At 40.5% G+C, this 15,767-nt stretch overlaps 1 protein-coding gene across 1 annotated transcript in view; it reads right to left on the bottom strand.

Annotated features, from left to right (window-relative positions):
• Positions 1-14,508, bottom strand: part of LOC139739223 (rho GTPase-activating protein 5-like) — a 112,285-nt gene extending 97,777 nt beyond the window's left edge. The window contains exons 1-9 of the mRNA XM_071649841.1: positions 14,231-14,508; positions 12,143-13,000; positions 9,690-9,875; positions 8,120-8,610; positions 7,341-7,501; positions 6,591-6,806; positions 4,960-5,259; positions 3,627-3,779; positions 2,251-2,371 (exon numbers count right to left, since the gene is read on the bottom strand). Of these exons, the coding sequence (XP_071505942.1) occupies positions 2,251-2,371; positions 3,627-3,779; positions 4,960-5,259; positions 6,591-6,806; positions 7,341-7,501; positions 8,120-8,610; positions 9,690-9,875; positions 12,143-12,359 (1,845 nt within the window). The 5' untranslated portion in view covers positions 12,360-13,000; positions 14,231-14,508. The remainder of the gene's footprint in view (positions 1-2,250; positions 2,372-3,626; positions 3,780-4,959; positions 5,260-6,590; positions 6,807-7,340; positions 7,502-8,119; positions 8,611-9,689; positions 9,876-12,142; positions 13,001-14,230) is intronic.
• Between the last annotated feature and the right edge of the window lie 1,259 nt (positions 14,509-15,767).

Raw genomic sequence — 15,767 nt, 5'->3', positions numbered from 1 at the left:
TTGGACGCCATGTCGTTACCGCGCGTATTACACGTTACAGGGTTAGCGTGTGCGCTCAGACGTAACAATATGACCAAGCCAAATATTAAAGGTGTAGTTAACAATGGGCACTGTGTATGAGCACACTTTGGAAACGACGTGGCTCCACGAAGATCACAGGACCAGTTTCGACCAATAACAGGCCTCAAAACTCATGATCCAAAAAGTAAGTTGGCTAGACTCTCTTTATATACGGCACTGATTGATAGTAACATTGGTCTGCAATGAAGATAAATAGCTGGGTTAAATCTCATTAGTAAAATGATGAGCTATCAATTCTGAACCAAACTACTATGTCGTCGGGTGCCCGTGCATTGGCCGCTAACGCAATACAATTTGTATTGCGTTAGCGGCCAATGCACGGGCACCCGACGATGTCATATAATCATTCAATAGTACATACTCTGTTATTTCTAGAAAATATATTTGTGGTCGGAAGATGTGTTAGAGGCATTAAAAGACTATGAAGAACCCAAGTATAGGTGTTCTTTACAAAATTTTGATGCTACGACGTGACCAGGGATCGTGAAAAGTTTTGTAGTTAGCACGGATTCCATGGAAAGCTTTCGACCGATGAATACAGAAAGCGACAGAAAAGTGTCTCTGGAAGAATTAGTAAAGCTATATGGATACACCATCTAATATTGGGGTTATACTAAATGGAATGTTTAGTTATTGTCGTAATGCACACTACCTTTCGCTCAATGTCCCTGAAAGTTTGCTTAGCTCGATATATCTTCGATTAAAATATAAAAATAAAATAAAAACGAGGAGTGCAAGGGTCATTCCAAATGGAGAAAGAGTGCATCAAAAAACGAATGGACTAGGAATACAGAATCACTATGAGTGGGTGAATTCAACACGTAGTCAGCAGCAAATAAACTCATACCGGTGCTTTTGTTTTTTCAGCATGCAGTGAACTCTACAATATATACAACTTGCAGGTGTCTAAGCAACATTAGTGCTCCATACTAAATTCAAACATTTCACACGTGATGTCCGCAAAAAAAAAAAAAAAAAAATATGTGGCATATTCTATGACATTGTTAGGGAATGAATTAAATTCCCAGGAGTCTTCCTGAACTGATCTTTCCACTGTCTAAAAAGAAAGCTGATATCAATTTTCATTCTCTCGTAACTAACAAATCATCAGTTGCATTACAAAATAGGAATGACCGCATATCAACATGCTGCTATGTCTTACAGCTAGAAGTTGACTGAAATACCTTCTTTCGCATTTTTCTCACTCTCTATCAAACAACAGAGACAACAAAAGGAATCATTTCAGTTCACAATTTCCCGTTTCGTTTTGTTTTTTCCACATGCACCATGTATTTCAATGTCAGTCTGCATCTTTCTTCTTTTTCAAATCTTTTACAAAATCAAACTAAAGAGAAAAAAAAATCAAATGAAATATGCATACAGTGTATGTAGTCTTTTGAATTCATGGTAGACATTTTTCATGACTTTAGAAAAAAAAAAGATGATCAATAATTGACTTCTTCAGAAACAAACAGAAAGCGATGATGAATTGGAACGTCCAAAGGGAAGCATACACGTACTTTTGTCAGATTTTATCAGAGATTCACTCCAGAGATTCACTCATTGTCTGCATCGACTTTTTTTTTTTGGGGGGGGTAAATCTTGTTGTAATTTTGCAGCAAAGTCCTCGTAAAATTGGCAACTCTGAATTTGACTTCATATCTCAGACACGAGACAGATCAGAGGGCTCTGATAACATTCAATAAATCCACACGAAATTAGACATTTACTAAGACTTTTAGAAAGAATCTACCAACTTTAAGATGAGATTCTAAGGTTCTACGGTATTGCCAATTTAAGGAACAGATGTGTATTTAGTGATTCGGCAACTTGTGACCTAAAATGTGTTGCCAATTTCAGGATCAGATATATATTTAGTGATACAGAGGCTATTGACAATTCAGCAACTGAAATAATCTATGGTATGTGACCAAAATACGACTAATATAAAGAACATTTTTATTCTACTTTTAGAATATCAGCAATAAGCAATTAACATCATAAACATGACATCAAACAGCACATATTTTGAGGTTTCTGGGACTACGAGAATACCAGCAATACGCAATTAAAATTATATATATGTCATCAAACAGCACAAATTTTGAGGTTTCTGGGACTAAGAGGGTCAAGGTGTATTCATGTAGAGAAAAGATAAGCAAGTCTCACGTTTATTTCGGCCTCCAGCTCGACCGCCAAGCCATCCTCCCCCATGACAATCATGCTGAGTTTGTTGTTGGTGTCATCCAGGCTGCCCAGGGTGTCCCGGATCGGAGATCGGTCAGAGACACTGGCAAACAAACAAACAAACAAACAAACAAACAAAATGAACAGGGGAATGATTATGGATGACACAAATTTGGGTAGGAAACAGTCCCACATAATCAAAATCAGGGAGGTTCCAGAAAGCAAGGTTTTGATATTTCTTTGTCTAGATATGGAGTGAGAAGTACCATTTGTCGTGGGATTTGGGAGCTGTGTACATCGATCACTTCGGCCTCGTTTCAGCTCAATAAATTTATGTATTCTTTTCACTTATAATCAAAGCATTTTAACATTTCAAATCCAAAGGCAAACTACATGTGTAGTTGCTGCTAGAGTGTATGTCAAGCAAGGCTCAGGCAAGCTTCCTGGTTGCGACGAGCAACTTTTGTCATGATGATATGTATAAGATTTGAATACTGCAAAAGCGGAAATTTTTCGCGAAGTTGAAATTTTCGTGCATTTCATGCAACCAGAAGCTAGCACAAAAATAAAAGCATGCAAATATTTTTGCTCACCGCAACGTTCCAGTAGTTAATGTTTTGATTCAGCGGAATTAAAAACACGCAAAACTCTTCTTAACCAGCCGAGTGCAAAAAAATAGTCACATGAAAATATCCACTTCATCTACAGTAGATCATTGAATCTGAGTATCTTAAATATTGCACTAGATCTAAATAACATGTTCACATATATTGTAGACATATTCTAAGTGCAAACCAATTTTTTCTTTTAATGAATTCATATTCTACATTCAAATTGAGCATTCTCTGCATACTAATGAATATGGATTTATGCAAATGATACTCACTTCTGTATGGCCCTCTCTATGCTGCTCTGTATAAGTTTTTCCACATTCATAAACTCATATTCATATTGAGCATTACTCTCCATGCAAATGAATATGGATTTATGCAAATAATACTCACTTCTGAACAGCCCACTCGATGCTGCCCTGTATAAGTTTCTCCATATTCATAAATATAATAAAATTGAGCCCTAATCTTTATGCTAATGTATATGGATTTATGCAAATGATACTCACTTCTGCATGGCCCTCTCTATGCTGCTCTGTATACATTTCTCCATATTAATAAATTCATATATTCAAATTGAGCCCTAATCTTCATGCTAATGAATATGCATTTATGCAAATTATACTCACTTCTAAACAGCCCTCTCTATGCTGCTCTGTATAAGTTTCTCCATATTCATAAACTCATATTCAAATTGAGCATCACTCTCCATGCTAATGAATATGGATTTATGCAAATGATACTCACTTTTGAACAGCCCTCTCTATGCTGCTATGTATAAGTTTCTCCATACACTTCTCCTTGTAGTAGCAGCACTCCGTTGATGGATTCTGGATGAAGATGAGCTCCTGGATGAGACGGGTGACTCGTTCTATTTCCATCTCATTCAGTCTCTGATACCTGAATCAACCATAGTCACAGAAGACCATTCATATTCAATGTTCATTCAACTCTATTGTTACAAAATGTAAGACCAGTTCAACGTCCATTCAACTTAATTGTTACAAAGTACAGTTCAGTTCAGTTCAGCATTCTTTCAACTCGACTGCCACAAAATGCTAGTTCAGTTCAACACCCATTCAACTCAAATGTTAAAAAGTACAGTTCAGTTCAATGTCCATTCAACTCAGTTGTTACTGAGTACTATCTCAGTTCAGTGTCCATTCAATTCAATTATCACAGAGCACCATATTCCCTAAACATCCATTTGAGTGGATTCTTGCAAAAAAAATAAAAAATAAAGAAATGCTGATGTTTCACATCTGTTCAACTCAATTCTCACAAGGCACTAATACAGTTCAATATCCATTCAATTCCACTAAAAAAAAATATTTGATTTTATTTCAATGTCCATTCAAGTCAATTCTTGCAAAGGACAATATTGGCTCAACATACATTCTATTCAATCATCATAAAGGACTATATCACCAAAATATTGAGCTAACTTGATTTGTAAGAAAGTACACATTCAGTTTCACGTCCATTCAACTCTATTGAGACAAAGTACTATTTCAGTTCAACTTTCTCAAAGTCAATTGTAGCAAAGGACTATATCAACTTGTCCTCCACTCCACTCAGTTTTCCATAAAGAACAAATCAGTTCAACATCCATTAAATTCAAATGTCATATCAACTCAACTGTCACAAAGTTTCAAGTCAGTTCAACGTCAGTTGACACATTTAGCAAAATTCCATAACCACAGACCTCGACAATAACCAGACAAAAGTATCTGGCATGGACGCGCAGGCATGATGAGTACATTGCTTACCTCGGTGAGTTTCATGAGAGGAAAAAATTACACTTTTGCCTACATTCCATGACCTTTGACCCCAACTATTTACTCTCGTCATGATACAGTATTGTAAAACCTGAGACGTTCGCAACATGAAACTCTCACGAATTGAAGCCGACAGCCTTTCCTGAATTGACACCCGGCATTCAATGCATTGCGTAAACAAAAATTTTGCGTGCATTTTGCTTTCGTGGATCTTGGCTCCGCACGAAATTCGTGAAAGTTCCACGCATGCGAACATTTCTGGTTTTACAGCTAACTTGATGGCATGATCAGTAGATGCTCACCTCGGCTCTCTCTCCAGCATCTTGATGATGCGGTCGACTTCGCTACGGGCGGACTGCGAGATGTCCACGGTGGCCAGGAGGCCGTAGCGCTCCATGAGGAGCTCTTGGAAGTCGGCCAGGGAGCGCTCCGTGATGTCCTGCTGGTGGACGTTGTAGATGGCCAGCCGCGTCCCCTCGTCCAGCTCCTTAAAGCACTCATGCTCCGCGATGGTATCCATCACCGCCTCCTCTTCCATGCCGCGGTTCGGCAGGACGATGTTCGGCAGCGACTCCAGCAGCTTCTTGAACTCCTCCTTCATCCTAGTTTGGCGAAAAGTGGGAAACAAAGATGGAAAAAAACTTTCTAGTGTCTTTCTTAAATCAAAGTCTCAATGTTCGTATTTAATTTCTCGATTTTAACTCCACAGCAAATATTAGGTCGATTTAAAGATTTTCATTATAATCTTGCAGAGCAGTAAGACATTCCATTCCATTCGGTGCAAAAGCAAATAAAATCTTTTAAGTCACAAATACTACCCTAGCGAAATATCCTCAACTGACCTGACCACTTTTTTTTCTTTTTTCTTTTTTTTTGCTGACCCTCTTTGACAGTACCCTGTATTTGAATATTCTGGACAGTGCACACTGACAGAAATCACAACTAGAAAAGCACTCTGAGAGCGCAGACCTCCGCCAAGCATGAAGCTTATTTCCACTGCTACACTGATCTTGTTCTTCCATAGAGATATCATACGTACACACAACATCGGTGCTAAAAGTCGCCAGATTTCCAAATATAGAAGCCTTTGCTACGTCATAAGCCTTCAGCTGCACGGCGCACCTCGCCCCAGGAGAAAAACTAGAGCAGGCACTTAAGTGCGCGCAGACAAACCTCAAATACGCGCAGCCTGAATTCCCAAGTTCATTGACTCTACCTGCCAAAACATCATAAATTCCCCCCAAATTCTCGGATCATTGCCAAAAGTTAATCGTTTGTTACTTGTGTCATTCTCAACTTTTCCTGCAAGTTTCATCCCAATCCATTAACTACTTTTTGAGTTATTTTGCGCACGGACAAACGAACAAACAAACCAACAGTAACGAAAACATAACCTCCTCCCTTGGTGGAGGTAATAACTTAGGTATTAAACAGCCCCTGTATTTGGTGAAATCACCTGGACATGAATAAAGTGAGTCATTTCTTGTACAGAGGAAAGGGAAGGAAATGGAGAAGTATGTATTCTAATAATTGCTGAAACACTATCACCATTTTCTGAACCATACTAAAAATTTGGTGGCCTGTCACTATTTTGTCCTGTATTTGTCTACTATCCTTTTAAATATCCGTAAAACATGACACGCACTGTAAAGCAAGAAATTTTTGTATACTTTGCACGGAGCCTAAATTCATCACAGTAAAATATACGCAAAAGTGTTGGTCTACACAATGCATTGAATGTCAGTGGGCACTTCATGCTGCAAAATAGGTAATTGGATCCAATCGACGAAAGTTTCATGACCACGAATATTTCTGGTTTTACAGCACACGGCTTCCTGCAGACCCCAGAAGGGACTGCGAACCAAAAGCTGAAGTTAAAGGAATGCACGAGTCACAGGCAGCTGAAATTTTGGTGGCATTCTAGAATCCTCACTTTTCTTTCCTCTTGGCCGCGTTGAGGCGGTTGACGTGGTCGCCGAAGAGGTTCTCGCACTCCGTCTCGTTGTCCTCCAGGATGTCGTAAGGGATGTGGTCATCGTCAGTGTCGATGTGATCGCTCTCCCTCCACGACACGCCTTCAGGCAGCATGATGAACCAGTCCTCAAACTTGTCCATCTTCGGTAGAACTTGCCGTGTCTCAGTCCAGTCCCTGTTGTATTAAATGCATGTACACATACAATGTACACATACCGCAATGATAACACCCAATATGATTAAACTGTACAGTATGTTCATGCAGCAGAAGTGGAAAAGGTAGTATTCTGAAAGGTGGTCTCATAAAATGATATCTTGATAATTTAGAGGTCTACAAACTCGAAACTCTTTCGAGGCTGCAATGGCTTACACTCGACAAACACAAAGTTATTGCAACTGATTGACAACAATCACCTCATGAAGAGCGCTGGTTCAAATCCAACCCAAAATGTAAACCCATGATTTTTTTTTAATCACGGCTACTACTAAGCACTGACTAATCAGCGCTTATTTGAGTCAATGTTGAGAAATATATCAATCACTTGCAACAAGAACAACTCAATGCAAAAATTAATTAATTTTAATATACGCAAAAGTGACGCTATATGTAAATATCATGAAATACAGGGACAAAGGAAGTAGACAGCCGTATGCAATGCCGATGAGAAGTGAGGAAGGGGGTTCAGGTATCTGGGAAGAGCCAACTCACCTCCCACCGATGGAGTTGAGGTCGGGGAAGATACTGTCGAGAGCGGCAGGCAGGCGGCCGAGGTACTGCCCCTTCTTCTTCTGCTGGTGGTTCTGGCGCAGCCGGTGCGTGTGCCGGTTGAAGTTCTGTCTCGCGTGCTTCGTGCCCGCCATCTCGACGACCTGGAGAGGGGGAGGAATGTCGCCACCACAACAAAATATCACAAAGGTTAGCACAGCTACTTAAATAGCATACCTGTGATTGGTTATTCCAACAATCTACTGTAAAACAAGGAATGTTAGTGTGCATTTCAATTTCGCAAATTTCGCAAGAGTCAAGATTCGCGAAATTAAAATGTATGCTAAAGTTCTTACCTACACTATACGCATTGAGTGCCAGTGGCAATCCGCAAAGATTTCATGCCGTAAAAAAAAGCCGTTGGCTCCAATTCGCGAAAATCTCATGCCGCAAATATACCATATTTCACAGTATTTGTCCATTTCAATGATTTTGATGGTATTGTGTCATATAGTCTCTGAAGAATAACAGAGAGAAACTTATTTTACCAAATAAGTGGCATTAATGTTGATTATTTAAAGTAGTGTTGTCATCCAATGATCACAGCACTGAAACTCCAAAAAATTCATAACTTTTGAACGGATTGTCCAATTTTCCTCAAACTGTCACTGATGTGTTCTACTGATATTGCTGCATTCTCTAAATCGTGATATATATATGAAGGTGGATTTGTCCTTTAACAGACAGAATGTGAGGGGCGATGGACAGACATGATGCCGTACCTTCTGAAAGGCGGGGTCGTTCTGAAACTGCCTCTTCTTCGTGGACCAAAGCTCGCGGTAATTTGTCACCTCGCGCTTGAGGAGGTCGAGGTAATCCATCACAGCAGCATTAAGCCCCCTCTGCCGAAGCTCATTGGCGGCAACGTAGCTCAGCTCGCGGGGGGCGCCGCGCTTGTCAATCTTGGCTGCCAGTGTCGTGAAGGCCAGGTCCACGTTCACGCACTCCTGCGCCGAGGTCTCGATGAGCGTCAGCCGGTTCTTGTTGGCAAAGTTGCGCGCCTCCCGCATGTACGCCTCCATCGGCTCGTCAAACTTGGTCGCCGCGACGATGATGGGTCGCTTGGCCTTGCTGAGGTGGCTGTACAGCTTTGTCAGCCACTCCAGCTGCTTCTCGTGGCCAGAAGACTTGGAGACGTCGTAGATGATGATGAACCCATCCACTGGGAACTTGCCGTCGGGTAGAATCTTCTGCGGAAAGTTTGTCTCATCGCCTGTAGGAGAGAGAAAACAACCAGGTAGAATTCAAAACTTTGCTGAAACTCAAGAAACCTTATGATGACACTAAATCAAACCAGGATTTCCTTTCATTTGGTTGCTAAAAAAACAACATTGTATACGCCAAATATTTCTTGAGGTTTTTTATTTTCGCAAATTTCGCCAGTCAGGTGCTATTCACAAATTTAAAAGCACACGACAACATTGCAACTGTGACCATTCACCCCATTTCAATCAAACTGAAAACTTGTAAAATCTTTAAATTTCTCAATTCTGTACAATCCCGACAAAATTTAAACCACTTTTTTTTTCTGAGGGGATGGAGATATTGTTTGCTTTTAATCTTCTCGTTACAGTGAACACAAAGATCTCTGGCACTGCCAATTTAAGTCTGAGAACTCTAGGACCTCATCATCCTGTGTCTAGTTGAAGCCAAAAATATTTTTTGTATGCCTGCAGAATTGTTGATTTTCATTCCAAATGTCCATATAGTCATAAGATATGTGTGGAACAATGCTGTAATGGCACAATTTCAAGTTGGGTAACAACAAAAATGTGAAATATTAGCCAAAAAGGTTCGCCTGAAGTCCACAATCTCAGAACTTTCACATGATCATGAATGCTACGTAATTTTTCATAATTGATTATCAATAGTTGACAAATTTGGCCACACCAATCTTCCATGCTAGAATGAAACGCATGCAACTTGTTGGAAAATATAATTGAAGGGCATGATCAATCATCATGTAACGTTCTACAGTGCCACAATGCTGAACGGGGAGGGCTATTCCAGAATAAAAGTAGTGAACTACGATCAAAATTATTCTATATTTTTAATCTCAAAATACTCCAAAACATGTCTTCACCATGGTACATCACATCAGCCAGGTCACTTTCGCTGCAGGCCCTTTCGATGTATTGCAAGTAAATTCCACATGGTGGAAGATGGAAGTTTTGAGCTCCTCTGATCTGTTTTTGATAGCTTTAAAGCCACTACACCAACAGGTACGTTTGGATATCCCACTTTAATACTGCTACATGTAATTCAGCCCGTCACACAATTCATTATACGTACCAACTTGATCCTTGCAGATGTATGTGACTTTCTCCGCTGACTGTAGCTTCGTCACCGCGGCCCGCTTGAAGTAGCTGTGGGTGTTTGAACCGCGCAGCGGCGAAAACGAGGAGTCGTCGATGAACTCGGTTTGTTCGACGACACGGAATGTCATCTGTTCGCTGTCTAATTTCTTGGTCACCTCACCTGTTGGTGTGAAAAATGGGACAGAGAAACGGGCATGACCTTTAACCCCTAGATTGCTGTATGCTACATTTAACAGTGGATTCCTGTGTTCTATGACATATTGTAGAACAGGCTAAGAAAATTCGGTGATCTCAATTGTCAAGAGGTAGTGTTGTTTTTTCCAGGTCACATGTTTATTAAAAGATGATAGTTACAGTCACTGATGATAACCACAGTAAGTATGCTGTCGCACACTTGTAGCACGAGTTCCCACACCAGGCAAGTATTCTAGCACGGTAATAGCAAGGGGTGTGGGTAGCCAATCCATAGCCTTTCAATCTGCAATTTACACTATTCATATTTACACCAAAGAAACAAGACTTCTATGTTAATTATGACGTGTTAATCACAGTGTTTACACGAATTGTTTCAAATGGAGCCTTCACACGGACAGAAATTGCATTCTAGCTCCAAAAAAAAAAGTCTGGCTCATAGCAGCAAGAGTTTTCATCTGTCGTCAAACAGACGAGGGCACTACACAGGCGTAAACAACATTCGGGCATCAACCCGTCCCTCTGAGAATCCTGGCACTGGCCTTACCCTCCACCGTGTCCAGTATTATGACAGGGGGTTAACCGGCCATAACACTTTATTATGGGGGAGGGTAGTGAAAGTGCATATTTGGTTGCATGACAGGTACCTGCACTTATTACGCAAAGTTCAACCAGGCACAGTGCATCAAAAGGAAAACTGCCCTTCAGTTTTAGTCCATTCCCAAACCCTGTCTCCAACCACTTCATTGTGACAAAAGCTCTAAAACAAGACAGTTAATTACTACCTCAATATCATAAATACAGCGGTGTACACAACGACTGACAGAAAACAGATCATGCCTTGAAATAGTCTCTTTGTGTTTATAGTCTATCACTGAAAAAAAAAGAAAAGTTTACTGTATCTTCATTGCACATGATATTTGAATTCATACACTTTAAAATCCTATTTTTGATCTACACACTGCAGAATCTATATGATCAATTTGTCTCCATTCGTAATGGTATGTAAAACCTATGGCAAAATAGATGAGCCCATATTTTAGAAGACTAAGACTGCATACAATGCACAGTGACAAATTATTTGCAGGTTTTTCATATTCGCGGTATTAATGACTTAATAGTGTGCAGCCTTGATCAGAGAGTAGCGCAGAAACACTATTCAAAAGTGAGATATTGTGGGGGCTATGATTGGGATCCACTTTATTGCAGGTTTGACAGGTCTAGGCAGAGTTTTGCAAATTTGTATCAACAGCATTTGACAAAGTACCAAGTACATGTATCACCCCCTCCCCCACCCCCATCCCCCCAAAAATGATAAATGAATGATACTTATTAACATATGGTAAAGTTACTACATTTTCTATCACTAAATTCCAGGACTTTCCCATAACTTTGTGATGAGTAGGACTTCATAACTGCATGACCTTTTATTTTTTTATTTTTTTCAGTGACAATGAAAAAAAGGAAAAGCCTTTGAAGAGTGACCTCTATAGCACGATGCATTCAAATGGGGATACACGCAGAATAGTCCAATGAATTTGTAATTCTGGGAATTACGAATGGGAAATATGACTATTCTGTAATGACTTTTCCATGACTTTGGAGGATTTTGTTTTTCTATGACCTACATTTGTATTTCACAATCAGGAAATACTGTGCAAATCTCCCCAACTTTTCCAGGCTTTCCAGGGTAACAGGGAATCCCAAACATTCCTAATAGGCATTTAAAAAACAAATAAAGAAGCACTCTGAGAGCGCAGACCTCCGCTACGTAGCTCATTTTCACCACTGATCTTGCTCTTCCATGAAGATCAGTCATTTCCACCTATACGTATGCCTGCTGAAAAACCCCCAATTTCGAAATATAAAGCGTTTTGTTACATCATCAACTTCAAGCTGCACGTCGCACCTCGCCAGAGCAGAGACTAGAACATGCACTTTAGTGCGCATTTTTATGCAACCTTACAAAACAACCTTGAACCCCCAAGTTAATTAACCCCACATGCCAAAATATGAAAAATCTTTCATAAAATCTATAAATTCCCAGATTACTACCAAAATTAATCTGTTCCATGTGTCATTCTCAACGTCTACTGTAAGTTTCAACCAAATCCGTTCACAACTTTTTGAGTTATTTGCACAAGGACAAACAAACCAACCAACAAACAAATCAACACCGACGAAAACAAAAACCATTGGCGAAGATAACAATGGTTTAGTGAGATCATTGCTTACCCCAGTACAGGAAGTGGTCATTGTTGACAATTCGGCCACTGAAGTCCATTGCACTGATGACTGAGATGTGGTCAGTGAAGTAGTCGTCGGCGTGGGGCCGCATGAAGCGATTGCAGAGGCACGATTTCCCCACGCCGGTCACGCCCCGGTCAGTCTCCGTTCCCGACATCCCCACCACGGAGATGTGGAAGATTTTCTCTCCTTTTGCCCTTGCCATGGCAACGATGCACTATCCTCTTCTCGCTCGCTCTCTATCTCTCTTGTCTCTATTTATAAGAATCTTTTCAAACAAACACCAGTTTAGAGCTAAGGCTCTCTGAATCAAAGAAAATGGCTGCCACCTGTTACGCAGCAGACCATCACAAATGACGCGTGATTTCGCAACAGCTGGGCGGTAAAACACCAGAGTTGCGGGGATGAAAGCGGCTGGGGGGGGGGGGGTTGTCTAGCACAGTTCACTAGGGACGATATCTCGGCCCTGCCGCCGCCACCACCACGGGCACACCAGTTTCTGGACGAAGTTCGGGCTGGTTATCTCGCGATCCTGGCGACTGTCTCGTCATACCCTTCCGTGTTTTTCGTCTCTTCCATGGTATGTTTCGTCCTCAGGCTTCCGGCGGCAAATCTTTGAGCGATCCTCCCTCTTCGATCCTGCTTCCTTGTTATCGTAGCAACACAAGAAAAACTCTGAAACACCGCTGGATGTCTACATGATAGCAAGAGACTTTCCCACAGATTTTCACAGATCCCACGTTGGTGTTTATTGTCGTCTCTCCTTTACCAACACTTACGGAATGTGGAGCGACCCGACTGACGAAATGTACATCCTTCCTTGTTCCCCCGCCTACTCTTCAGTTCCTGTATAAAACAATCAGGGAAGAGAAATAAATATCTTGAGTACCCACAGTGATAACACGACAGTGAGGCACAATGGATCTTCGTTAGAAATTATTCCCGCAAAAAAAAAAAAAGCAGGCACCTCGATCAGTTTCTGTATCAAAACACATCACGTGCAGCTTGATGATTAAACATGACCTGTAAAAAATACTATCAGCATGAAAAAAAAAGTTGTGTTTCCTATTAAACAAAACTTAAATCCTCCTCTTGACCAGAATGACCAGTAAAGGTATACATTCCTTTCAGTATACTTCCATGTGTTATTGTGCAATGTGTGCATGTGCACACAAACGCAAACTTAAAATATCCACTGTAAATATGCATGAACTACATTGTAGGTAAAGGCAGCTTTACCAATGTTCTCAAGTCTGTAGATTTTTTCCCATCCACGAACACACTAACAAGACACTCAGGTCATCTCTACATACTCAAAGCATATAACCCAAGGTCTACGTGTAGTTTGAACGCTTTAGCTGTTGCAATGTCTAGCAAGCCTGGGCTTTCAAAGCTTTCTTGTTGTTGGAAGAAACCTGTTTAAAGGAATGCATAAAACTTGAATTAGCTCATATACCAGTCCATATTGTGCTAATAATTTTGTAATCAAAAGAGAGCTGTTGTTTTGATTTCAATTCAAATCAGTGAAAAAAAGTTTAAAAACCAATTTTCTTTCACTTCCACACTCCAACAAATAAAAAGATACATCTACTCTCAAGCTACACTCAAAACACTCAGAGCTGTAAAATTTGAACACGACAGTCAACTCAATGCTAACAATACAAGGAAAATCTGAGTGAGATACTGTAAAACGAGGAACGCTCGTGTGCATTTTCTCATTTCACAAATTTCGCGAGAGCCAAGATTCTTGAAATTAAAATGCACATGAAAGTTCTTGTCCACACTATACACATTGAATGTTAGAGGCAACTCGCAAAAATTTCATGCCGTGATAAAAAGCCGTCAGCTCCAGTTCGCAAAAATCCCATGCTGCCAAAATATCCTGTTTTACGGTAGTGTCTCCTTTTGATGTGCATTATTACTTCAAAGCAAGACTGAATGAACTCGGAAGTCAACAGAACTGGCCAAAGAAGCGAGAAACTTCTTCTAGATATTCAATCATTTCACACACATCCTGCAGACGACCTTGCCAACTCTCATTGTGAACAGGCTATTTTCTTTTTCCTCTATAATTACTTCTGAACAAGATGATGCCTCCAGAGGGAAGAAAAAGTTCTAATGTTCAAGCTCCATGAATATGATTTATCTCCAGAGCTCTCAAGAAAGTTTTCTGGACTTTCAAACATCTGGTCTGACACAAACCTTGCACTTCTCGTCTTGATCCACATTCAGACCACGTGATTAATCATTCGAAACCAGATTGTGAAGTTTCCTTGGACATGTGGTTTCAGCTTCAACAAAGACCAAGAAAACAAAGCCTCATTGATGGGCATTCAGTCTATCGTTGCTTTTGGTCTTTCAGATTAAAGGGAACTCTCTTTTTTTGATAATTTCTCATCTAATAAATTGGGTTTTGATAATTTCTCATCTAAGAAATAAGGTTTTGATAATTTCACATCTAATGAATTGGGAAAATAAAAAAACAAGGAAGTATAAACTCTGAAATAAAACACTGCTTTTAAATGTTAAAAAACAAAAAACAAAAGTAAACTGCAGTTTTCAAAGTTGCATAAAGTGCAGTGACACAGTGCAGATACACATATAATCATGTTTGGTACCACACAGAAACAAAAAAGAAAATACCCTGATATTTCCCTGGTGATTTTAAAGTTACCTTTGACATCACATGGCACTCTTTAAATCAACTCTAGTGAGCAAACTTTAAGTGTTTTACGGCAGTCAATCGAAAGTGAAGAGTTGTTCGTCTGAAGTATGCGGTATCGGATAACGAGCCACTATGTAGACAGTCCGTCGTGGTCTCAAAGCACGCCATAAGAATGTGGTATAAAGACGAAAGTGATGTTCAGCTCTCGACACTGTTTTAAAAAGTGCAGTATGAGCTGGCTGTGCGGTCTGAACCTTCAGGACCGGAAAGAAACGCTACCAACAAAATCGCCGACAACGCATCCCGTGCAGTTTGTACTTTTGTATGGAATTGAATACCAGCTCACTCCAAAATGGAATTACTGTGTTTGTAGTACATTTGATGCTAGTGTGCACGCAAACAATACGCACTAATATTCTACTGCTGTCCTGTTGACATACAGCAGTCGTGTGAGCGATGCATGTCAATAGTAAATTAGATACAAAGAACAGACCGTAACTGGAGAGCAAAAATAAACCCAAATGTTAGAGTAATTATGTGTTGCTAATATAGAGAAAATTAGTAGTTAAACAGACGAAGGTTTGTGACAAGTCCCCAGCTAGACTAGGACCCAGTTTACAGTGCGAGGCTCGGCCGCGGCTCGGCCCAGCCCCGCTTCAGTGTAAATGCGCAAAAGGCCAAATGCGGGGCCAAAATTGGCCTCGCATTTGGCCTCGCTCTGGAGGTGGTCTCGGCCGCGGCCGAGCTGCGGCCCACCCCGGCCTTTTCTCGGTGTAAACGCAAACTGGGCCAAATGCGCGGCCAATTTTAGTCTGGCTTCCAAACCCTCTGCCCGTACTATTTCGCTATTCAGGATATTAACCCCCTCAACGTCGAAAGCTAGTATAGTTTAAGGTGGTTTGTCCTGCAAAGGATTTTCCCTTCGGCAAAGGCCTTTGCCAGAACGGC

This window comes from Diadema antillarum, unplaced genomic scaffold, assembly GCF_040938485.1.
Source record: "Diadema antillarum isolate AM-2024a unplaced genomic scaffold, OU_Dant_1.0 seq00000791_RagTag, whole genome shotgun sequence".
Taxonomy (NCBI): Eukaryota; Metazoa; Echinodermata; class Echinoidea; order Diadematoida; family Diadematidae; genus Diadema; species Diadema antillarum.
The sequence above is the reverse complement of the archived record's forward strand: the minus strand, read 5'-3'. Positions and strand labels throughout refer to the sequence as shown.